The following is a 24964-nucleotide window of genomic DNA, read 5'->3' as shown; positions in this document are numbered from 1 at the left end:
GTCCCAATGTAGTCTGTATAGAAAAAAGGATGAGGTTGCTACTTGCCAGTATACAGTATATATATATATATATATATATGTGTATAAACTGTATATAATCTGTTTATCTGTTTATATATATATATATATATATATATATATATATATAGTGAGGAACATAAGTATTTGCACACCCTGTGATTTTGCAAGTTCTCCCACTTAGAAATCATGGAGGGGTCTGAAATTCACATTGTAGGTGCATTCCCACTGTGAGAGACAGAATGTAAAAAAAAATTCAGGAAATCACATTGTATGATTTGTACAGAATTTATTTGTATTGCACTGCGCACATACAGTAAGTATTTGAACACCTGGCAATCAGCAAGAATTCTGGCTCTCAAAGACCTGTTACTCTGCCTTTAAGAAGTCCACCTCTACTCCACTTAGTAATCTTAATTAGTAGTACCTCTCTGAGCTCTTTAAAGACACCTGTCCACCCCACAGTCAGTCAGACTCCAACTATTACCATGGGCATGACCACAGAGCTGTCAAAAGACACCAGAGACAAAATTGTGGACCTCCACAAGGCTGGAAAGGGCTACAGGGCAATTGCCAAGCAGCTTGGTGAAAATAGATCAACTGTTGGAGCAACTGTCAGAAAATGGAAGAGGCTAAAGTCGACTGTCAGTCTCCCTCGGACTGGGGCTCCATGCAAGATCTCACCTCGTGGGGTATTACAGATGATAAGAAAGGTGAGGAATCAGCCCAGAACTACACGGGAGGAGCTGGTCAATGACATGAACAGAGCTGAGACCACAGTTTCAAAGGTCACTGTCGGTAGAACACTATGCCGTCATGGTTTCAAATCACGCATTGCAAGGAAGGTTCCCCTGCTCAAGTCATCACATGTCCAGGCCCGTCTGAAGTTTCCCAATGACCATCTGGATGATCCAGAGGAGGCATGGGAGAAAGTCATGTGGTCAGATGAGACCAAAATAGAACTTTTTGGTCTAAACTTCACTCGCCGTGTTTGGAGGAAAAAGAAGGAGGAGTTGCATCCCAAGAACACCATCCCTACTGTGAAGCATGGGGGTGGAAACATCATGCTTTGGGGGTGCTTTTCTGCGAAGGGGACAGGACGACTGCACTGTATTAAGGAGAGGATGAATAGGGCCATGTATTGTGAGATTTTGAGCAACAACCTCCTTCCCTCAGTCAGAGCACTGAAGATGGGTCGTGGCTGGGTCTTCCAACATGACAATGACCCGAAGCACACAGCCAGGATAACCAAGGAGTGGCTCCGTAAGAAGCATATCAAGGTTCTGGAGTGGCCTAGCCAGTCTCCAGACCTAAATCCAATCGAAAATCTTTGGAGGGAGCTGAAACTCCATGTTGCTCAGCGCCAGAACCTGACAGATCTAGAGGAGATCTGCGTGGAGGAGTGGGCCAAAATCCCTGTTGCAGTGTGTGCAAACCTGGTCAAGAACTACGGGAAACGTTTGACCTCTGTAATTGCAAACAAAGGCTTCTGTACCAAATATTAACACTGATTTTCTCAGGTGTTCAAATACTTATGTGCAGCAGTGCAATACAAATAAATTCTGTATGAATCATACAATGTGATTTCCTGAATTTTTTTTTTACATTCTGTCTCTCACAGTGGGAATGCACCTACAATGTGAATTTCAGACCCCTCCATGATTTCTAAGTGGGAGAACTTGCAAAATCGCAGGGTGTTGAAATACTTATGTTCTTCACTGTATATATATATATATATATATATATATATATATATATATATATATATATATATATATATATATATATATATTCTACCTTTGTTCACATGCTGCTTCCAGATCAGATTTAAAATGCACATTTTTCAACAATTTTATTAGGAGAAGCATTTGGTTTCAATTTATATGAATGAACTCTTTGGGTTAACTGAATGATACTTGCTATTTGCAAGTTAGAATAATTAATAATAAATATATGACTTTATTAAACTATCTAAAGGCATTATTTAAATGACTGTTATAAGTAAATCATCTTACTATTTTTGTCATTGTTTTCTCATTCTTAGCAGAATATGGGAAAGGACAATGGCCGCTGCTCTCAAAATTTGTTAAACAAAGCAAAAAAAAAAATGCACAAAATACACATATTAAAAAGCTAACTGTAGAGATGCTTTACAGAAAGTCACAGTATTTTGCTTCTTTACAGTCTGCAAGTGTTTTGCTCTGTATACCCTACCTCTCATAAAAGTGAATCCCAGATTATCTGTGTATTATTATTAAAAATTACAACAGGATGAGCTTTAAACAAGACAATAATTCCTCAACTAATGCTTAAAAAGAAATTAGTTATATACCTTAAACCAAAACATTTCTTCATATTTCTAGAAGTGTGGCGATTTTTTTTACTATAATTACAGCATAATTTAAAAGTTTAAAACAGAGTAGTATGTTGAAAAGATGAATGGCATCCACACAGATGAAAGGTTCCCCGGAACAACTCTTCATTTTTCTTCCAAAACCTCATGTGATTTTCATGCACTGGAATCAGTTATGTCCATATTAGAACCAAACAGTGCAACTAGCTGTTCCTCATAGTTAACAATGTTTCGTTTCATGATTTCCATACATGGTCCCAGCAATCGTTCAAAAGCTTGCACATCCATAACTGTGCAAAAAACACAAGAATAAGCATTACTAATTTTCTGTTTCTTGTAAGATATCTGTAACAGAAAGCTATAAAGATTGCCTGTTATGGAGCAAAAAGAAATCTTTTCTTCAAGTTTAATCTGTTGCCTGGCATTATAAAATATCACAAGTAAACATACTGTAATTATTTAAATATTGCAGATGTATATAGTAAATCATTAACAAGTAAATCATTAACATTTATCTGGTGTATGAACTTATTTATTATTAAAGAACCACTTGCTAATAATAATGATAATTTATTAAAGTTTTTAATTACAATTATAAAAATCAACATGACCATTTATATTATAACAAGACGAATAATTAAAAAGCAGAAACATAAATGCTCTTCTGCTTATTTATACAGGAGCATACCTAAACATTTGACATTTCCCACGGCATAAGCAGAGGCAGCTCGTGGTTTATTTGTTACCAAAGCTAGCTCTCCAAAATACTGTCCTCTTGTGCAACGTGCAATTTCAACTGCACCATCTCCATCTTCTTTAATCTGAAAAGAGAAATCATCCTAAAATATTCTTTTTTTAAAAAAAACTTAACATAAACAGTAGATTTCATTTTTAAAATGTACATTCTGATTTTTCTGTGCTTTTTAACAGCTTAACTGAAGTTTCCATTATCAAACACCATTTGAATTTACTCCTAAATTGTATAATCAAAATTATAATGGATGGGGATCAGTGAGTAAAATGTTAAAATTTAAAAATCCAATATTTAAAAGAACATTTAAAAATCACAATATACAGTACATATATTTGAAGCAATGAACACCTTTTGTGAAAACTGGCCTGAATTTTAATTAAGTAATTTTGTTAGCCTTCCTGATCTCTGCTTTAAACAAAAGACATTTAACATACATGTTTTTTGTTTGAAACAACTATTTGTAATCAGTACAAATGTAGAACCCATTTTAGCAACATACCCAATGTGATTTATTCAAATGACAATAAAGTTCTATGAAAAAAAATCTACAGTAGTCCAATGACATTATACTGGCAGGAGAAGAAAAAGACTAGAGATTCTGTTTTTGAATACTGGTTAATGGAATTGCTAATAGTAAAACAGCAGTGCTTACGAGAAACTAAGCCACTTAAAAGTGAAAACATGTCTGTTTGGCATCTGTCTTACCTTTATCATGGTATATGATTAATGTCATATTTAACACTGAACACAAAGTTTGTGTTTACTGATTAATCTTTAGTATGTAACAATATTGTAATTATACATTTTGATAACAAGCAGCAGTTTACTGGTATGTATTGTATTATTGCTAATAACCTCCTAAAAATGTACTTAAAATATGAATCTATCTGTCCACTAGATATTAGAAGTTGTAAATGTTTTTCAGAACACCTTCCCTTAGACATTTCTGTTATAATTGTTTTTAGTTTTCAAACCATTGACTGTTCCCCAACAAATTTGGATTCAACAGTTAATCGGCTAGTTACACTTCCTGACTTATTAATTTCTTTTTTTTTTATGTGCTTCATTTTTTGTTTACTCGTTTCTGTTTATTTCTGATCTCTCTGTCAGTTTAGTGTTAGAATTGTAGATATGGACACCTTTTGGAGTTTGTTTTTATAATGTTATCTATTCCTGTTTTTATAACTACATTTACTGCATGTGTACTACTTTGTTCATGTGTAATTTATGCTTTGCTAATAATAATGACCACAAAAATAAAATTGTCTGCCATTCTAAATGCACAAAAAAATTGTGTGAAAACTTTCCATCTCTATGTAGTGTCTAGATCTGGGCCTACTGGAATTCCCAGGTTATCTGTCTCTCTTTCCCAGGCTAATAGGTAAGAGATGAGGAGACAGTGGTGACCTTGGAGCCCTGCAGTTCCGAATTTCAGGTCCTAGCAGCTGGTGTTGAAACTTTAGCATGTTTGGTTACCTGTTAAATGCCATTGTCTCACAGACCTATACTTAAAATCCCTAACCTTTCTTACCCCCTCAACCCAGCAAGCATCTGAATGTCTTCAACCTGAAAAAACTGGAATCTAGACCAAATTAATATTAAATTTAGCTTATTTATTAAAGCACAGTAATAACATGCAAAAGGACTATAAGCAAAATATAAGTAATAATAAAATATAATATTCTTGCAACAGTTTGGCAACAATGACACAGATTCAGATCATCCTCTCTATCTTCAAGATAATCTGTTTGTTTTTAAATTTCATTCTGCTTATATTACAAATTCTTGCTGCAAAATGTCTTGGTCATCCTATTTCACATTTAACTTTTTCTGCCACCCTACCAACCCAGAACACAAATAATTAAAATATGCATTTCTTTAGAAAGTTCATATTTACTTATTTCTAATTACATGTACCCTATGCTCATACTTATTATTATCCAAAAAGTACTCTTATGATTGAAAATCTACTAACTATTTATAATACTTATATGTAATAAAACCGTTTATCTCCAAAACCACATGCTTGTTAACTTCTTTATTTAACACAGTATCCTAGATCATGAACACCTTTATAAAATATTGTAGAAAAAGTACAAACTAATACACAGGTTTTACAAAGAGCAATAACTCTTTATGGGCAGGCAGAGTCGAGTAGTAGCAAAGGAATGGAAATTGAAAGAACAAGGTTGGCAATTCAATCCCCATTTCTGAAGGTGTACTCCTGAAAAAGTTGGTTATGTTTCATGTGCTGCATTAAGAAGACTTGTGTTGTTGCCTGAAACTTCAAGTTCATGCTCAAATTTTACACAGAAACTGACATATTTTCTTGTATGTCTAGTAGTATAGTAGTAACAAAAGTAAATGAATAAATCACTATAAATTACAAGAAACAGCAGGACATATGTACAAGAAATATTCATGCAGTAGTCGAATGATCAGCTCTTGAGTAGCCTCATTATCTGAGGCAAAAGAATCTAGTGGTGTTTACTAAAGTTTAAAAGGATGCATGAGGGACTTATTATGTTTGTCTTTCAAAAGAAGTGTGTGCTTTTTATATACTGAACAGAAAGGACCCAAGTACTAGTAATATTCTGTGCTGATTTCACCATTAGTGCTTTGCATTTCTGAGCTGAATAGGTGCCATACCAAGTTGCAATGCAGACGGTAAGGATGGGTTCCTCTGTGCAACCGATGGAAACATTCCTGGCTTTCCTTAGACATCTGAGAAATAATTGCATTGGTGAGCCTAATTCACGATAACCAAGATGACTTTGTTGAAATTTAATTGAAGATTGCTGTTCTGGAACAAATGTCTCAGAAGACATATTTATTTGTGGAATTTTCTGAGCTAAATTATTTGTATGAAAATGTGATATAAAAGGTTATTTTTGTTCTGTATGCTATCTCATTATAATTGGTGGTTAAGCTTGTGATGGTGCTGTCATCAGCAAATATTATGATGGAACTGGAGCTGTGTTACCAGTTATAATCACAGATGAGCAAAGAGTGCAGTAAGGAATTCACAGGGTACTTGTGTTGATGATCAGTGTAGAGGAAGTGATGCCACCAATCCGCACACTCTGGAGTCTGCCAAAACCCAGTTACACATGGGAGCTTGGTGATCACTTTTGATGCTACAATAGTTAATAAATACTGTGCTGTAGCCTGCAAAGAGTATGAGTGGAATTTACCCATTCTCCCCTTGTACAAGTGAGTTTTCTCTGGTGATAGCAATTATGTACCACTTTTCAAAGATATTAAAGTTAAGCTGACATTACAATTATATTGTAAATTGGCTCAGGGTGAATCATTTAAGGTGTGCAATTTATACAGACAGTTATTACTTATTTAAAATGAATATGAATTATTTTTATACAAGGTATTGCTTTACTATTTTAAATTAACTAAATTATCAGTAATTTAACTATATGTCTCACCTTGCCACGCTTCATAGTAATTCTAACTTCACCAGACTCCACAATATAAAAACAATCTGCCAAGTCTCCCTTGAAGAAGGAAAAAAATGTTTTAACAACATGGCATCCTATTTTGGCTCTGTGAAATATAGCAAGTATTTATTAAAATTTCAGATGCTGTTCAGATAAATATAAGTAATACATATTTATGGACTTTACTTGAAGAAAATTCACCAAATTTGCTTAAATCACATAGGAGAGACTATAGGAAATCCACCTGTCCCCACAGCAATTTAACTGTTTCTTGTGAGATTTTGATTCATTGCCACACAGATTGCCCCAACATCCCTTAAAATCACTGTGGTCTCAGTCCTTGTAGTTATCAAAGCAAACACTAGATGGTGTATCACCTCCTGTAAAGACCCAGACACAAACTTGCACAGGCTTACTGTGAGAAATCTTACCGTGGTTCTTGTAAAGATGTTGATTTTATTTCTCTCTGTGATTATTCCCATCATGCATACTGAGTTATCTCACAATGTCTTATGATTTAAAAAAAAAAATCTATTATTTTCCCGCAATTTATTTAGTTTTACAGATATTACAGATAACCATAGACAGATTTAGTTTCTAGCCTGATAATTATATTGCATTTGCTTTGATTAATTGCTATGAGTGAGTATATGTAGTTTAACTATATTTAATAAATTCATAACATGTTTTGTAATGAGCTTTGTGCATAGTATGAGGTTCACCCCTCATGGCAGAGCGTGTCTCTCTCTCTCACTCTCAGGTCCAGTCTTCCAACAAGATTTTTAGTTTTGGTAAACTTGTTTTTCTACTATTATCTTTAGAATAGTTTTAGAAATTTGCAGACTAAGGCAAAATATAATGAAGAAAAAAGATGGGTTTTAACAATTATTAATACTGTAATAATTTTTTTTTTAACACGCACTATAGTGTTATTAATGCTAATCAATAACAGAAGTCTATTGTTTGAGAGAGAGTTGCCAATTTTGGTAACCTAGATTCCTAACCTTCATTCCTGGTAACCTACATCCTTCCTTAAAAAAAGGCAGGAACAGGTTTACAGTTATCAAAACTGGAACCTGACCTCAACAACAATGACACTATAAAATATAAAGACACTCAACCTTCACAACTGACAGTTATTTTCATGTTTTTGAACTTGAAGTCATATATACTGTAACTTGAGTTATTTTTGTGCTGATCTGGATTTATATGGAATTACACATTTTTTTAAAATTAAAAATATGGATCCATGCTACTGTTCTTATTTTAAAAAATAATTAATTAAAAACCTTTGATGTACAGAAGAAAAACTACAAGACATACACAACCACACAAAAAACAATCTGTGAGGGGAGGGAGTTAAGAAATGATCACTTCTATTAAGAGTTTAATAGTAAGAGTTTAGTAAGAGTCTAGAAACAGTTTAATACTTAACAATTTAAGACTGAAAGAAAATGGTGGTACTTCGAAATATTAGACAGACAGATAAAACTTTATTTCTTCCCCAGGGGGAATAAGGCTTTTTACAGAAGCTCTTCAAATAAATAAATTTATAGATAGATAAATGAATAAATATACACACGTACTTCACAACACACAATGGAATGAAAATAAAGCAAAAAAAAAATCAAAAGAAAAACAAATTTTGACTTGGCTTTCACAGTCACAATGAGGCATTAGGTAGAAGTATTGCTATTGGTATAAAGAAGCCTCAACAGTGTTTCTTCACACAGTTCTGCTGAATAATTTTGTTGGCTGAAAGTCCTCAGTGTTAGTGTGATAGACAAAGGATGTGAAACATTGTTCATAATGGCTCTCAGATTTTTTTATAATCCAAGGGGTCCAGAGTATGTCCCATAACGAAGCCTGCCCTTTTAATTTTTGATTCAGTGGCTCTCTCTTGAAGTGATGTTACCAGCCCAGCATACCTCAGCATAGAAAATCACACTGGCAGTCACAGAAGATGTGAAGGATGTCACTTCCTAAATTAAAGGAACACAGTCTACTAAGGAAAAAGAGCCTGCTGTGTCCTTTCTTATATAGTTCCTCCATGTTCTGAGACCAGCGCAACCTGGCATTAATGTGGACCCTCAACTACTTGTAAAAGTGGACCACACCTACATCCACTCCGTGAATAGTTACTGGACATAGAGGCTCTTTGGTGTGGCGAAAGTCAATAACCAGTTCCTTGGTTTTGTTGATGTTACGATGAAGACAGTTCTCTTAGCACCTTCCACCTGACTCCTATACTGAAATTCCTGGAGGTTGTACTCCAAGAAAAAGGTTGAAAACCCCTGGCTTAATGATATTGCATGGCATTTAATCACATACAGTATGTGTCAACTGTGTGTCTGCTGTAGTTAAGAATTTGTCTTATTAGGAATAGTATTTTACAAAGTCATGCAGTGTGACTATTGTTGGCAGTAACCAATATCCACTTTGCAGCATTGGCTTTATATTAGTGAGGATCTGGCCAAATGGTACAACATTTTTGGAGTCCTTGACTTAAAATTTGGGAACACCTGATCTAAGTTATTTTGTTAACGATGGCTGAGAACAATGAAATTTATGTTGCTTACTTTTGATTTAAAACTCTCCCATATAGTTCAAAGGACAAAACTGTCAATAGAAATTTAAATACTACAGAAGGAAAACATTATTGGCTTATAACTTGAGAGCAAAACATGCATGATGCTGGTGTTAAAAACTAGCAATAGGCAGCAAAATCTGTAAGAGACTACCATCCGTAAATGTACAACTGAGCTTATGTTTATGAATAAAACAAACTAAATAATTAACTACTGCTATTTATTGCAAAACATATCATATCAGACTGCAGACCTCTAAAAATAATTGAAGATACATGGGTTAGAGACATCAGTAAGTGAAGCCTGACAATTCTTATGTAATATCTTCATATAGGACAACTGTGTCAGATATTATGGAATTAAATGAAAGGTACAAGTCTTTGCAATATGAGCACCTAAGAAGTTGCCCAGGAGACTACAAGACATTGCTGACCAGCCATGGTTAAACACATGATTAATCGGGAATCAAATCACATTTTGCAAGTGACTGTGATTAAACTTTTTAATTGTTCAACAGCCCTAATAATAACTTATTCACTCCACATTTTACTTAAGGAATTAACTTGAAACAAAAGGTTTAAAAATGCAATAAAATTATAAAACCTGAGCAATTATTCGTTCTCCATCTTTGTAAGTCTTCGATCCTATTACATCAACTACCTTCATTCTTTCGGAAGCCTAAAAAAGAGAAAACAAAGATAGGTTAAACTATATTAAACAGCACCAGTTAAATAAAAGCCACCTCATTTATCTAATTTTGAACCCACTATCTCAGTTTCAGGGTTGCGGTGAACTGGAACTAGTCACACTGAGTAGAGGCAGAAACATATAGCAGTTCAAGGCAGGGCACACTCAACTATACTGCATATTTGAATCCATTCATACTTGGACAATTTATCTGTCAATGCAATAGTGATGAGTAACCAAGTAATGATTAATGGACTGGCAACTGGTGCCTGAACAAGATCAAAGGGTTGTCTGCACCTTCTGGTTGGCATCCCCTCATGCTGTGGAATCCGAGGCTTGTGGTTTTTAAAGAAAATGTTCTCCCTTGTGTTTTAACCTCATTTTATGGAAATATTTATTTGGACTTTTAACCTCCACAATTTTCACTTATTTTATGATTTTTTTTTATTTTTTGGAACGATTTGAACCAACTGTATCTGTTTTTTGTTTGTTTTTAATGAAAGCACTGGAACTTTTTGCACCAGTCCCTTGCTGAATGTGTGTGTCTTCATTTGCCAGGTTTATCTCAGTACATGACTATTGATGAAGAGCTCCCGGATGTGACAACGTAGCATGGAGCAAACCCGAACCATCACAGTAATATTCATAATTTTTGGAATTTTTATGTAGAAATCAGAGTGCAAGGAGAAAATGTTGTACTAACCTGCAGGGAAAATCAAAAATTCAAAAAGGCAGTAACCTTAGCATGATTACGTCCTGTTTTCATGGAGTTAAAACATAATAGCACCATCTAGCAAGCATTACATAAAATATACCTTAAATAAACATGCACAAACCTCTAATGACTTTAACAATGGAAGTGTCTCAATAAACGATTCATACATTCGCTTCTTTTTAGCATTGTTCTTCACAATAATTCTTCGGAATGTTAATCTATCCTAAAAAAAAAAATTAAAAAACTTTCAGTGCACCACAATAAAACTATAACATTATTTTTCAGTTTGTACTCTTTAATCTTTTGGTTACAAGTATCATTTTATAGCTGCTTTGTGTAAGATACAACATGTAAAATTACTTTCATGGTGGATGAAGTATATGACTTTGCTATGGTGTTCAATTTTACATTTTATCCATCACTGAACTGTTTTTAGCTTTCTATCTTAGTGGAAGTCAACTTTTTTTTCACCTTTTGATGAACATGTTACTTCCATTCTTACATTGTGAAACATGTATAATAGGATCTGTTTGTAAGTAAAGTGCACAGCATGGAGACACATTTCACAACAGGGTGCAGTGATCTTTAACCAGAGACAACCTTCAGAAGAAAAAGAAGAAATATAGACAACAGTACTATTCTGTTACACAAAGCTAATCCTGAATGTAAAACACAAAAACATTTCATTCACTGCCTATTTGACCATTTTAGTTGAAGAAGAAATATCAAATAAATAGATAAGTCAATGTTTGTGCTCTGAAATTTACTATAGATAGAATGATCCTGAATTGTAAGTTACATTGTTGCATTGACCTGTGCTATTTGTTTTATAAAATGCTTTGGAATGAAGTGAAGGGCAATATTCAAATAAAGATTGATTTAAATGATATCATAATCTGTTTAATCCACTTAATAAACAGAAAACTGCCAACATTTAATTATAAAAGATTATGTAAATGAATACATAATGTCCAAAAAATTCAAAATTAAGTAAAATCTCTCTGAAATTCTGGATTTTTTTTTTATTTCTACAATAAAATCTTTGGACGTTCTCACATGGTTTAAGCTACCACAGTCTATTATCTGCCTAGGCATGTACAATGAGATGAAAATGTTACTAACAAAAGGTCAATCTTTTGTAATAATCTTAGGGTAGGAACATAAATAAGACAACATAAAAATAATTCTGTAATTTTACAAAAAGGAAGCTAAAATGAAAGATTATATAATGCTGTTAGTAATATTTTTTACTTGCCAAATTATTCTTCATCTACACTTGAGTAGCCAGGTGTCAAAACTGGACAGACCACAATACAGGATTATTTAGATGAAGTAAAATGTCACATTGTTGACACACTTTTGCTTTTTATTTATACTTTTAATTTAGTTGGTAAGATATCTAATGGCTGAGAAGCATAACTTCATACATAAATTAATTTTTCCCAGGTATGTGTATGAATAGCACATACAAGAGAGGGAAACTGATGGCAGCAAACAAATAGAAGGCAGCACATACACAACTGAATAAAAACAAGACACATACAAGGCAATAATTTAGATAATGCGATAAATTAACAGGACTTACCAAACCCCATAAAGCACCAGTTGAGGTAGCAATGATTGTGGCGGCTCTGGGAGTATTATACATTAAGGCTAGCTCTCCGAAACTTCCACGGTTATCATATGATCCCACACAACGACTAATGGCATCTAATTTTACATAAATGTCATATGTTCCTCTGAAAAAAATATACAAAAAAAATCTATACTGTAAACCATAAATACTTTTAACAATTTCAGGAAAATTTTGGAACAGCTGGAGAGTTTCAGTTCATATACCAGATAAGATGTAATATATGATCTTTCACTGTTACCAGGGAGCATACTTGATTTCTACACAAGCAAACTTTGTTGCTTAAAAGAGCATAAATTGTACTGTAATAATAAATAGACCATAGTAGGGTTGTCAACAGTATCATTATATTAAGTATCTATTATAACATTTTTTAAATTGTTTCAGTACTCATTTTTCATGGTATTGATTCTATAGCCTACATTACAAATTCATTTCCGGTTTGTTGTGGCTTTTGAAAGCTCAGCTTCATAAGGCATGGCTAGAGATGCAGTCCCGTTTCTTATGATATCTTATTTCTAAATTATGGAAACATTAATCAGTATAATATTGTAGTCTGTTGTGTGTGAAATAGGGATGTTATGCTTGTTTTTTTTTTGTCTACAGTGTTTCAGAGGGCAAAGGAAGCATTTTCCAACTATGTTGGGCCTATGTGGCCAAAATGATCTAAGATATGAGGCAATGGTGCTAACCACAAACAAAGAACAAAAAAAAAAACGACTACAAATTAACAATAAAAAAATAAAATATAGATCACAATGCTGACAGAGTTCCAGCTGTTGAGGCACACATTGGTTGTGTGGGCAGAGTGGGGCAGGTTTGTTCCATTTATTGAAGTCGCAGCACTGAGTACTGCTGGAAAATCTTTTTTGTTTCCCATGTATCTGTACAGATACTCCACACTTTTTTCTTCTATCAAGAAGAAATAAACGCCTTGTAAATAGTAATACATCTTTTGTTATTATTTTTATTTCATAGGGTCATTTCATTCTGATGTAGGGATTGAGGGTTTACTTAAGTTTTATTTTCAGATTGTAGCTTAGAACATAGGTAGTTGTGCATGCATATTAGCCATATAGTGCTGCACTGACATCGCACAGGGATTAGTGTTATATGTCTGGCGGCAGTAGGCAGTACTCATTATGGTCAGCTAATGTACCTCTCAAATGAAAATACTGCAAACATTTTTTGTTTTTTCTCTAAACACATGCGAGATAGAAATGGTTTCAGTACTAATCAGGTTGTATCATCATACATTCACGAAATAGACTGGCAACAATCTTACACTAGGTATGCATAAAAGTTTTGCGCATGGCTGCTACATCTTTGTGATGTCATGCTGGCCTCGCAAAGCATTATGAGGCTGGTAAAAATGTTTGCCTAAGCAAATCGAATGGGACATTCATAGGAAAAAATTTTGGGCAAACAAAATCACCAGCGAACACAGCATATTCACTAGAAAACATGGCTTTGGTAAATTTCGCTAATCAACACTACTCATAGATTAGTTGAACATCTTTTTCCTTTTAGTTGCCAGTATTGAGGAGACAGCAAATACAAAGCTGCAATGGAAACCAATTAAACAGTAGTAAAGAGTAGAAATAATGATTTCTGTATGGCAACTTAAATTACAGAAAGGGGCATGCATCACCTTTTACAAAACTGTATGTCCTAAAAGTTTCAGACCAATAACTAAACACTTCATACAAATGGCATGCAGCCATTCCATCATAGCAATATTATATTAAAATTTTATTATATCACTGGTATTGTAAATAAATTATTTGTGATGGATTCAGGGACAAAAATCTGGTATGAATTCATATGTTTACTTTTAATACTTTTTTTTTACTTTTTAACATAAAAACAACCATTAGACATCAGGTTTTTTTCCATATCTGCTTCATCAAGTTCAGGGTCACATGAAAGGACACCTATCATTGCAGCAGGGAGACCCAAGGCAGATGTAACAATGGGATGTAAAAGGAAAGCTAAATCAGTTAGGTAAAAACCTCACAAAGACACAAGGAGAATATGCTAGTATTCTGGAACATGATTGTAACTCTTTGAGGCAGCAGTAGCACTGACAAATGTATTAACTTGCTGCCCCATTTCACTTTTCATTTATAAAATCTTCTTCTTCTTTCGGCTGCTCCCGTTAGGGGTCACCACAGCGGATCATCATCTTCAATATCTTCCTGTCCTCTACATCTTGCTCTGTTACATCCATCACCTGCATGTCCTCTCTCACCACATCCATAAACTTTCTCTTAGGCCTTCATCTTTTCCTCTTGCCTAACAGCTCTATCCTTAGCATCCTTCTCCCAATATACTCAGCATCTCTCCTCTGCACGTGTCCAAACCAACGCAATCTCACCTTTCTGACTTTGGAATTTCTGTTCAGTTTATTACATTTTAGTACAGACTACAATGAAATAAGCAAGAAATACAACCATGATTTGATTTTAATTTCTCTAAATTACAAATATGATTAAGTTGACCTCCAGTCACTGCTTCTCCTTCTATACATCTACTAATAAGTTGGAAACCCTTAAATAAAGCTTTTCATTTCAAAATTAAACATTCATAAAGCAGGCTGCTGTTCATCCTTGTTGTTCATGCCATCTTGTATTTTAGTCGGTCAATGTAAGAAGATTATACTATACTTCCTTACAAGTGGTGTGGTCAATTTATTAAAACTCTTTGTTTTGCATATGTATATTTACAGTATTATTATTATTTGTTTACAATTAATTCATTTTTAACAATTTAATTCTCAAATATTTGAGTAAAAATACATTTTGGATTATGGTAGCAATATAATCTCTTATATATATTTCTCTTCTGGTTTGTCCTGCTTCCACTTCAAAACTGGTCCCGCCCACACGCAGCCGACATGGCATTTCTCAATTCCTATTCGTCATCTTCCATGTCATGCACTATACTGGCCTGCTGAGCGTAATACATCCAACAAGTACTCGAGGTGCTGCCACAACGGTAAAGTAGCTTTACCACCTTTGCGGGAGCCACCTGTGTCTTTACAACAGCTTCTTACACAGCAAACATCAGAAGCTAAAAATTATTGTGAACACATTTAAGAATACAACTCTTCTCTAGCGTTTGCTTCCATGGGTGCACAGATAACTCAACCTCCTGGCCATGGACCATACTGTTTTAAAATACACGGCCAAATTTATCACCAAATCTCTCCACTATACGCTAACACTTCTACCTCTCTAGGATATGGACAGTTGTATGTTTTTGACAGAGCACAAGGCTACTGAAGTACGCTTACAAAATAAAGCAAACTCTGCATGCAGCGAAAATGTACTTCTCCAGCTAGATTCCATGCTCAGAACCATCAACCCCTTCGCTAAATCATACAAACACATGCATGAAATCTCTCAGTCCAATCCAACAACATGTGTATGAATGGTTTTCAAGGAAAACCCTAGGCAGGATTTACGACGATACAATGCCCCGACATTGCAGCGATTTTCGTCACAGAAGATGGCAAAATCACTGCCGAAAGGGACATTTGCATCTATCCCATACGCAACTCCTGTAAACATATTTCCATGCTCAATATGAATTGCGATCCTATGGTTTACCCACTTTTATTCCCTTACAGAGACATTGGCTGGCACAAAGATTTACAACATGTTCCCGATAAAAGAACCGCCAAGCGAATAAGGCTTACTCAATGCCAATTTTATGCGTACAGATTAGCAATGAGGAATACATTTAGTATTTTGCACTCCAGCGTCAAACTATTCCAACAGTACGTCGTAGATGCGTATGTTAAAACAGAGGGTGCGCGTCTCAACTATCTCAGATTACATCAACAAGATCTGCGCGTCGAACTATCAGACGCACTGCAAGCAAAAACTGAAAATAACAACGTTCGTGTAGGCAAAATGATCATATTGCCGTCCACATTTCCAGGAAGTCCAAGATACATGCATCAAAACTATCAGGATGCCATGGCCATAGTACGTAAATTTGGAAAGCCTGATTTATTTATCACTTTCATATGTAAACCTGCTTGGCCGGAAATTCTATATGCACACTGCGTCTTTCAAGAAGTATTTATTTCTTCTTGATTTCTGAATTCCTATCTCACCGTTTTCCGTTCCTATTCTTGCTGTATTGTACTGGGCGTCGGCTAGTTTAAAGTTAAAACTTAACATTTAGACAACTGTGAATAAATCAACTTATTAAGCAGATCTCAGTGGATAGTGTCAGATTCTCTTTGTCTTACAGATCCTGTTACAATTCATTTAAAAAAATTCATGTACAATAGCTCCTGATGCTAACTTACTATATTTCATTTAGATGAGCAATGACAAAATTATATCACCAGTCTTATTTAACACACGCTATAAAAAAGTAAGTATAAAAATATATTTGCCTTATTTTGTCATTAGATACATTTATTTATAAATGAGATATTTCATCTAGTTTTCCACCTTCCTCTGCATATTAATTATTTTTTCTGAATGAAACCTTTTACTGTATGATATTTTTGGTGAAGGCTGCTGTAAAAACTGGTGAAAGTACAATACACCTATTAAATACAATCAAAGGCAATTTTAACTCACCTTTCTATTACATAAAAATTATCACCATCATCATCTTGGTCAATTACATGTTCACCAGCTTCAACTATCTTCTCAAACATAGCATCTAATACCTGAGACATTTGTTCCTAAAAAATGGGAAGTTAAAAAATGAAATTAAAATGTATTAAATGGACAACAACATTTAATCTACATTGTTTCTTCTTAGCACAGTCCAAAATGGCTAGATGTAGGCATTTCAAAAGATAAAGATAAACCATAAACGGACATATTTACTGGGCTCTCCACATAGTGATAGGAGCAACAGTGTTATTCTCATGTAGTTGCACCCTAGATGTATTTTTCATTGCAACATTACTTGGAAAGAATATTTTTATGAACTACAGATGTTAACTTAAAGCAGTTTGTCTCCTATCCATTTAGTAAAGGAAAACTATGTCCTGCAAAGGAATTTATTTTAACTTTTAGCATACTAACAAATTTCTCCATTAATGCCAAGGATTCTATATATCATATGTTACCAATGGAAACTTCAGAACCAATACCTCAAAATGCATTTTACAGAAAAAACAAGATTTCAGTGTAGCCTGCTTGACAACCTACAGGTTGATTCAATAAATCAAACTGGCACAAATGAATTATTAAGTGGCCTTTGATGTTCCTAGTTAAAACTTAGCTTTTGAACTCTTCCTCACTGGTCCTTCTTATTTTGCCCACTCTAATGACATACACAATCAGAACTTATAAATACAGTAAGTGCAGTGCCAGTTGAACCTTTTATAACACTGGTATGGAAGCAACAGAGAAGTTACAATCAAGCTGTGAACAAACCAAAAGGGAAAGCTTACTTTAATGAGACTAAAGATACTACAGCATTTAGCATGAGAAGAAAAAAGGTGTCAAGACTGTCTTGAATTCAGTACATAATATAATGAGTACAATAAGCAGCGTTTACCAGTATGTACTGTATAATACCTGTCAATGTCAGTGAGCACGTGCGCTTTAACCATTATAAGCAGTAGTGGTGTTACTTGCAGCTGGTCTGCTTTTTCTGCTTACAGATACACAGAGCATTATGTTTTTCCAAATTTTATTTTTCATTAAAAATATTTTAGTTTTTAAAATATTGCATTTAAAGCGAAAGGGTTTCCTCTCTGAAAGTCTTTTGTCTCTTTGTTTCTACTTTTTTCCTACTGGAATAAACTACTGGAGTGTGACTTTCTGAATGCAAGCATCCAAGAAACCATGGGTAATTCTCGTGCTGTTTTAGTATTTTAAATTTTGTATGCATGATATAAATCCTCACTTTCATATTTTAGTGAATTAATGTAACTGTAGTCACCTCAGTTTTAAATGCATTTTAGTGATTCATAGAAGTGTCCCACTATTTCAGACTATGAAGAATACCTCAGCAAAGGAATAATCCATATTGGTAAGTGTAGTTCCTCCTTACATAAGCACTTTACAGCTTAATGCCTGGGGTGATAATCCAAATGCCTTAAAAGTCTCTTATTTCAAAGGATCACAATGTATTTAATTATAGTTGAATTTCAAAACTACAACCTTTTCTGAAAAGTTTCAGTCTGGCTCTCTTTCAACTCTGATTTTGGCATTGTCAATCTAATGCAATGATAAGCTAATATAAGATTTTATGTTTTTAAATTTAAGAGAGGTTTTGGACTTTACTGATCACACTATTTTATTACATATGATTTATTATATTATTTATTATTGAAGTTATGAAACTTTCACAAAATGTACAGAATGAAACTATTCAGTGAATAGTTATCTTTGAATCTAATGAAAATACATCATCATCTCATATATAAACGTCTACGCGTGGAAGTGTGTCTGTCTGTCTGTCCGGCCCAGAAGTGAGAGGTGGAGTTGGGGTAAGGGCTCCATCTCCAAGGTTACACAAGTGAGGCGAGCACATTGGCAAATCAAAACTTCTGAAGAAAGAGTCACTCGCTTAGCCACTAATACAGAAGCGAGGCGAACACATTGGCCAAGCGGTATCCCTTTTACTTTTCCTCCTGCCGCTAATGCATAAGCGATGCGAGCATGTCAGCAAAACAAAACCTCTTAGGAGAGAGATGCCCAAAATAGTTCCTTTCAATTACCTGACATCTCTACATTTCAATTTTTTTTCTGACAGTTTCAGTGGTTTCTAGGGCCCTGTGCTTTTTACAGCACGGTCTTACACAGCTGGTTATATGTACTGTATATATGTGTGTGTATATATATACAGTGGAACCTCGAGATACGATCACCTCTGTATACGAGAAATTCAAAATACGAGGAAAGTATGAGCGAAAAATTCAGATCTAAATGCGAGCATTGGCTCGCGTAACGAGCCACGAGCCAGGCTGTGGGTATAGCTCGCAGCTTAGTGAGGGGGCGTGGTAGCAGTTGCGAGCCGCGATCTGCGGTGTCTGCGTTTCTCACTTAAGTGCACAGGTGGGAAACTGCCCACATCTATGATTGTTCCTGTGGCTGATGGGCTGCAGCTGCCATGTCCTCCCCGCATATATAGAGAAGCGCGAGCCGGTTAAGGGGGAGAAGAAGTAAAAGAAAAGAGAGGAGAGAGAGCGCGCGCTGGCAGGCAGGCAGGCATTCAGGCAGCAGGAAGTTGGTGCGGGAGAGCGAGCGAGCGCAGGCTCGCGTGTAGCTGAACAGTGAGCTGAACAGGCGAGCCAAACAGCTGAAGCAGGACGGTGTAGAGAAGGTCAGCTGCATTAAGAGTGTCTCGCCTGTTGCAGAGCCCGCAGGTGAGACGCTAACAGAGAAGAAGCACCGGGGATTGTCATCTGTTTTTTAAAGACTGCATCCTTTTGACGTTTTAACCTCGTGTTAAAGGATTGTTATTCTTGTGTATTTTAAACCTCCACTTCACAACTGTTTTAAGGATTATTTATTTAAAGATTTATTGAATGCTCTACTGCACTTTGGACACCTGTTTTGATTCTTTTAATAATCAGTTATATTATTTACCAGTGTTATTTATTAAAGGTAGACTACAGTATATATAATTTATCAGTGTTATTTGTTAGGAAAATTGATTTTTATGTTAATATATTTGGGGTGCGGAACGGATTAATTGGATTTCCATTATTTTCAATGGGGAAGTTTGTTCTAGATACGAGAAATTCGCTATACAAGCTCAGTGCTGGAACGAATTAAACTCGTATCTAGAGGTTCCACTGTATATATATATATATATATATATATAACATTATTACCCATTGTATGGCGTTCTGTCTCGAGCTAGGCTGATATTGGTTTCTCCTACTGTACTTGTTAACATTAAGTGATATATTTCAAAACATAATGCTTAATTTCTATTCACAACTGGCAAAGATAAATTGAACTACTGTAAAACAGAGCCATTAAGTTATATGGCCCTTGAACCATGAAACAGTCTTCATACTAGTGTAAATCATGCTCTGTCAGACACAGCATTTAACCCCAGCTAAAGACAAACTAAATCAGCATAACACAAGTTTGTTAAAATATCTAATTAGGTAATACATACAGCAAAAATCACAGACCAAACTATTACTTGTAGCCTAGTCCTATGGGGCCAACTTGCTAAAATCCTGATAGTGGATAACAGTGAAATTGCCTGAAAAAGCCAAAAAACTGGCTGCTGAAAAAATTACACAGACAGGGGTTCCAATAGAAATTTATCACTCCACATAATATGTGCTAGTACTTATACTAATGTATGTTATATTAGAAGAAAAATAACTTAACAAGGAGGGCTGACAACAAAGTTTTTTGTTTTACAGTTTTCAAAATTTTAACAGTTGTTTCAAATCACCCTGTGAAAATCATTATATACAGTGACCTGTAATTAAATAGTTGGTAATATTATCACATTAACTAAAATTAAAGTATTAAATACAATAAAAACTTACATTGTCCTAATAAGTCAATGAATGACTATTAGAATAAATTTGTATATCTAAACTACAGTATGCCAAACTATTCAATGAACAGCTATCTTTGAATCTAAACCTTTATCTGTTATCTTTTTACCTTATAATAAAATATAAACATCAGTAAAAAACACCTTACTGGATCTAAAGATTTGAAAATGAGAATATCTTTGCAAGCTTCTTGAAGTCTGTTTCTTTGTTCGTCTGATTTGGGATGAATAACCTAAGTAAATATAAAAAGACAAAAAAAAATGATGTATATATCAGTTATACTGAAAATACAGTCTTATTTGTGAACATTAAATCCAAAACACAGCACTAGCCTTACAGATTATATTTCTAAATCTGATGGTTTTGAGCATAAACTAAAAGAAAAATATTCAATGCACTGTTTATTGATAACTAACTATACTGTTTTAATGCACGAAGCATGTGCTACATTCAGATGTCATTCATTTTTATATGCGCTTGCATATGACGTGTGAAGCACTTACTGTGAAAGACCATGTCTGTCTGTCTGTCTGTCCGTATGAAACAACTTGGTCCTCTGTGGATAAATTTTGTTGAGATGTGGTACAATTATTCTTCGAAGAGATTTGTCATGGCAGTTCAATTTTTGATCAGATATCTCAAACAGATCACACTTTGAAGTTTTAAAATTTCAAAATTTCCCATGAGAAGTCAAGCAAAATGACACCTTTTATTGGCTAACTAAAAAGATTACAATATGCAAGCTTTCAAGGCAGCTCAGGCTCCTTTAGCCAATAAAAGGTGTCATTTTGCTTGACTTCTCATTGCATCCATAATGGCTAACACAGTACAACACCCTACTACTACGAAAATTTCCAGGTGAACAGCATAGGCGAATTTGAGAACTCATCCACCTTAAAATGGACAGAAACTCTGTGTGACTTCAACTAGAAATAAGTTTTAATTTCACTTTGAGAATGTATGCTTGAACATGTATATTTTATATATTTCCTCTTTAATTCATCTGATGGCTGCTCGGATACCCAATATAAGTCGATCAGATGCTGGGAAGACTGAGTGCGCAAGAAGTTCACACAGCAGCACCCTTCTCCTCCTGCTTTAGGTAAGTTAACTAATATAGCACAAAAAAGTTACTTTGCTAGACATAAATGGAAGAGGAAATTAATTACGTAAGCATATAGAAGACTGACTTAATTGTACAATATTATCTGCAGATTATTATTTTAAAGAACCAATGTTATCAACCTGTAGTTGCTGTAAATGACATTTGAACTAATTAAATACATAGGAGAGGTGCAGCTGCTCTAACTGATGTAAACACAGGAAGAGTTTATAAATGAACAGTGGCTTTGGAAGGTGGGAGACTTCAGTGGCTTATGCTCTTGATGTTTCAGTCCCAGATATACACAAACAATTGTTGCAAGCCCCTGATCATCTTACGTATTGTGTGACATTTGCATTCCAGTTACACAATAGATCACTTTCCTTCCCAGTTCTTACTTGTTTATACAAGTTTAATAAATTACTGTGTTTTAACCAATATTAATATCTAGATGGAGAACTTATTTCAGTTCCTTTTCCCCTTTTAAAGGCTAATATTGATACTGAGGCTAATATTAGTCATTTTTCAATTGCTAATTATTGCATACTACTCTATCAAGTTTACTTCCAAAAATGTTAAGTTTAGGAAAATTGAAATAACAATTAGTCACAGAACCTCCATGACTACTAAACATCGAAATGTTGACATTTTCACATCACTTGAATTGCAATCTGCTGTGTATGACAGCTATTAAGCCACCACAAGTCAGTTCGTGCTCCATTGTAAAGTGCTATTAAAAAGCATGTATTTAATGTAGTCTACTAACACATGTAATTTTCATTCTATTATTGCTATTACTTTTGAATATGACTCATTGTTACAAAAATATTTAATAAAAAAAATGTAATAAGTGACTCTTACATGACATAAATAAAAAATGTGAAATGCTGCAACTTTCACATCATTTAACTTAATTGCCAGACACACATGAATGTTACGCCATGCATACGCTGTTTAACTTGTTAGTGATTAAATGTGGCACGTTGGTTTTGATGCAAAGTATACTATTTTAATTAAAATGATATTTTCTAAAAATAGATTTTTTTGGTAGCTGATAAGGGAGCTGTATAGTATGACTTTCAGTTTTAAAATCCTTTATATTTGCTGCACAAAAGCAACATTCAGTGTATGAGAGAAAACAGCATAAGGGGATTTTTTTTTTACTATGCAGTATGGGCAAGATGTTGTGGTTCAGGAGGCAGTTACTGTCAGGGCAATAGGTTAAACCAAATAGGTGCACATCACAAGAAAGAAATATACTGTACAAAGATTAATAGATAAATTAGTTACACTGCACTCCACAAAGTGAGTGGAAAAAGAGTGAGGCCAAAGTGTACATTTTAAAAAGGTGAGGACATTTTATCAAATACACTGTAGGTGGCAGTATGTACTGTATACTAAAGAAAGAAAAAAGGTAAAGAAGTGAGGGCCTTGGGATATATGTAAGGTATTTTGCTGCAGATATTATTAACAGTAAATAAAGGTCCAGTCAATAAAACACTGCATTAAATTTAAATCTGTCAAATTGAACACTTAAAGCTTCTTCAATAACTAATTCATAGGGCTATATTAACAGAAACATAACATGAAGTAGTTGCTCACATATACAGTACAAATAGTGAGACACTAAAATAAAATCCTCTGACAAAGCATGTTTATTTTAGAGCAATGTTAGAGAATTCTTGACTAAAAACATTCCCAATGAGTTATGAAGGATTACCGGTAGTTAAGATTCTTCCAGGTGAGTAAAATAAATTGAACTGTAAGCAAAGTAGTGTGGATATTGAAATTTTTAATTGCATGGTTTTATCCCATCTAGCATTACTACATATAACTTTATTTGATATTGTGTTAAGTATAACATAATATCTTACATACTGTATTTTCTCTCCAAGATGGAATGAGTCTGGGACATAAAACAAAAAAAAAGATCTAACAAGGCAGGAGCTTGATGTCATTGTTCAAAGATTGGATCTTGTCTCTAAGAAATTTTGTAGAATGTTAGACATTGGTGTGTACAATGTAGAAATGTTACCCCAATAAGCCTATGCTCTGTACAGTAGAACATATCTTATATATGATTCTAACTAAAATGCATAATTTGCACTGTTGCTGTAATCGTGTTGCTAGACTCTGGAAATACTGCCTAAATCTTTATCATTACTAGCTAGTATAGTTTCAGGGACAGATATTGTTTAAACATTAAGGAAATTGAATATGTTTCTTTAACAATGTTTCTAGCTTTTACATAGACAGAAATAGTGTATTACTGGAAGATTATATCTGAATAGTAGGAGTCATACACATTATACAGTATGTAGAGGACTCTAAAGGTCTAGAATACCTACTGAAATATACAGCATTCAAAAAAAGTTATAATAACCAGTAATAATCATACCAGTCACAGGCAAGTGGATATTTAAAATAAATATATACTAATATTAATCATAATAATTACTTAAAGATTGCAAGACTTTAGGAAAGCTATTTCTTTCATCTTCCTTATGAGAAATTAGTTCCCAATACTTCAATACTTTTGCAAGTCCATTTATATTTTCTACTCTTGTGGTTGACTGGATCCTATTCAGGTTTTGAAACTCTTGGGAAGTAGTGCTTTGAAATTCTACTCTGTCCTGTCAGGTTAATTGGATGTGAATGTGTAATCTTCAATCATGACCCTCAACGTATCAGGCAATATAAGACATACCTGATGCCTGCAGCACACAACCGCTGCTTAATACCAGTATATGCAAGCCTCTTTTTAACAGGGAACAAATTATATTAATTTTAATTTCAATTTTATATAGGATTTTACTTTTGCCTTTATTTCCCATTTTGAACTATTCCAGCTCTCTTAAATTTCTTTTGTTTCCATCCCCAGCTTGATTATCAATTTTTTTAAATTGGAACCACTAACTGTATAATTTTTCATGCAGTGCTTTGATGGAGTCGAATAGTCAGTTTCTGTTGTAAGTTTACCAACATTTGTTTTAAGAATGTAAGCTGATGTAAAATATCTACAGTAAATCTAGATTTCTCATTTATAAAATGTTAAATGTAAATTTAGAAATGGTGGCAATTTAATCCAATGTTGTTGGATGCTAAACTTCTTAGAAGCTTTCTTTCAGGAGGCCTGTTCTACCACCATTC

General features: G+C 34.3%; 1 protein-coding gene across 1 annotated transcript in view; it reads right to left on the bottom strand.

Moving 5' to 3' along the window:
• Positions 1-1817: 1817 nt before the first annotated feature.
• The window catches only part of LOC114646556 (cAMP-dependent protein kinase type II-beta regulatory subunit), an 81396-nt gene continuing 58249 nt past the window's right edge, over positions 1818-24964 (bottom strand). Inside the window, exons 4-11 of the mRNA XM_028794810.2 lie at positions 20861-20944; positions 16802-16908; positions 12153-12306; positions 10689-10790; positions 9769-9843; positions 6566-6634; positions 3060-3192; positions 1818-2661 (exon numbers count right to left, since the gene is read on the bottom strand). Of these exons, the coding sequence (XP_028650643.2) occupies positions 2528-2661; positions 3060-3192; positions 6566-6634; positions 9769-9843; positions 10689-10790; positions 12153-12306; positions 16802-16908; positions 20861-20944 (858 nt within the window). The 3' untranslated portion in view covers positions 1818-2527. The remainder of the gene's footprint in view (positions 2662-3059; positions 3193-6565; positions 6635-9768; positions 9844-10688; positions 10791-12152; positions 12307-16801; positions 16909-20860; positions 20945-24964) is intronic.

This window comes from Erpetoichthys calabaricus, chromosome 1, assembly GCF_900747795.2.
Source record: "Erpetoichthys calabaricus chromosome 1, fErpCal1.3, whole genome shotgun sequence".
Classification (NCBI taxonomy): domain Eukaryota; kingdom Metazoa; phylum Chordata; class Cladistia; order Polypteriformes; family Polypteridae; genus Erpetoichthys; species Erpetoichthys calabaricus.
Note: the sequence above shows the minus strand (reverse complement) of the source record. Positions and strands in the feature narration are given on the sequence as shown.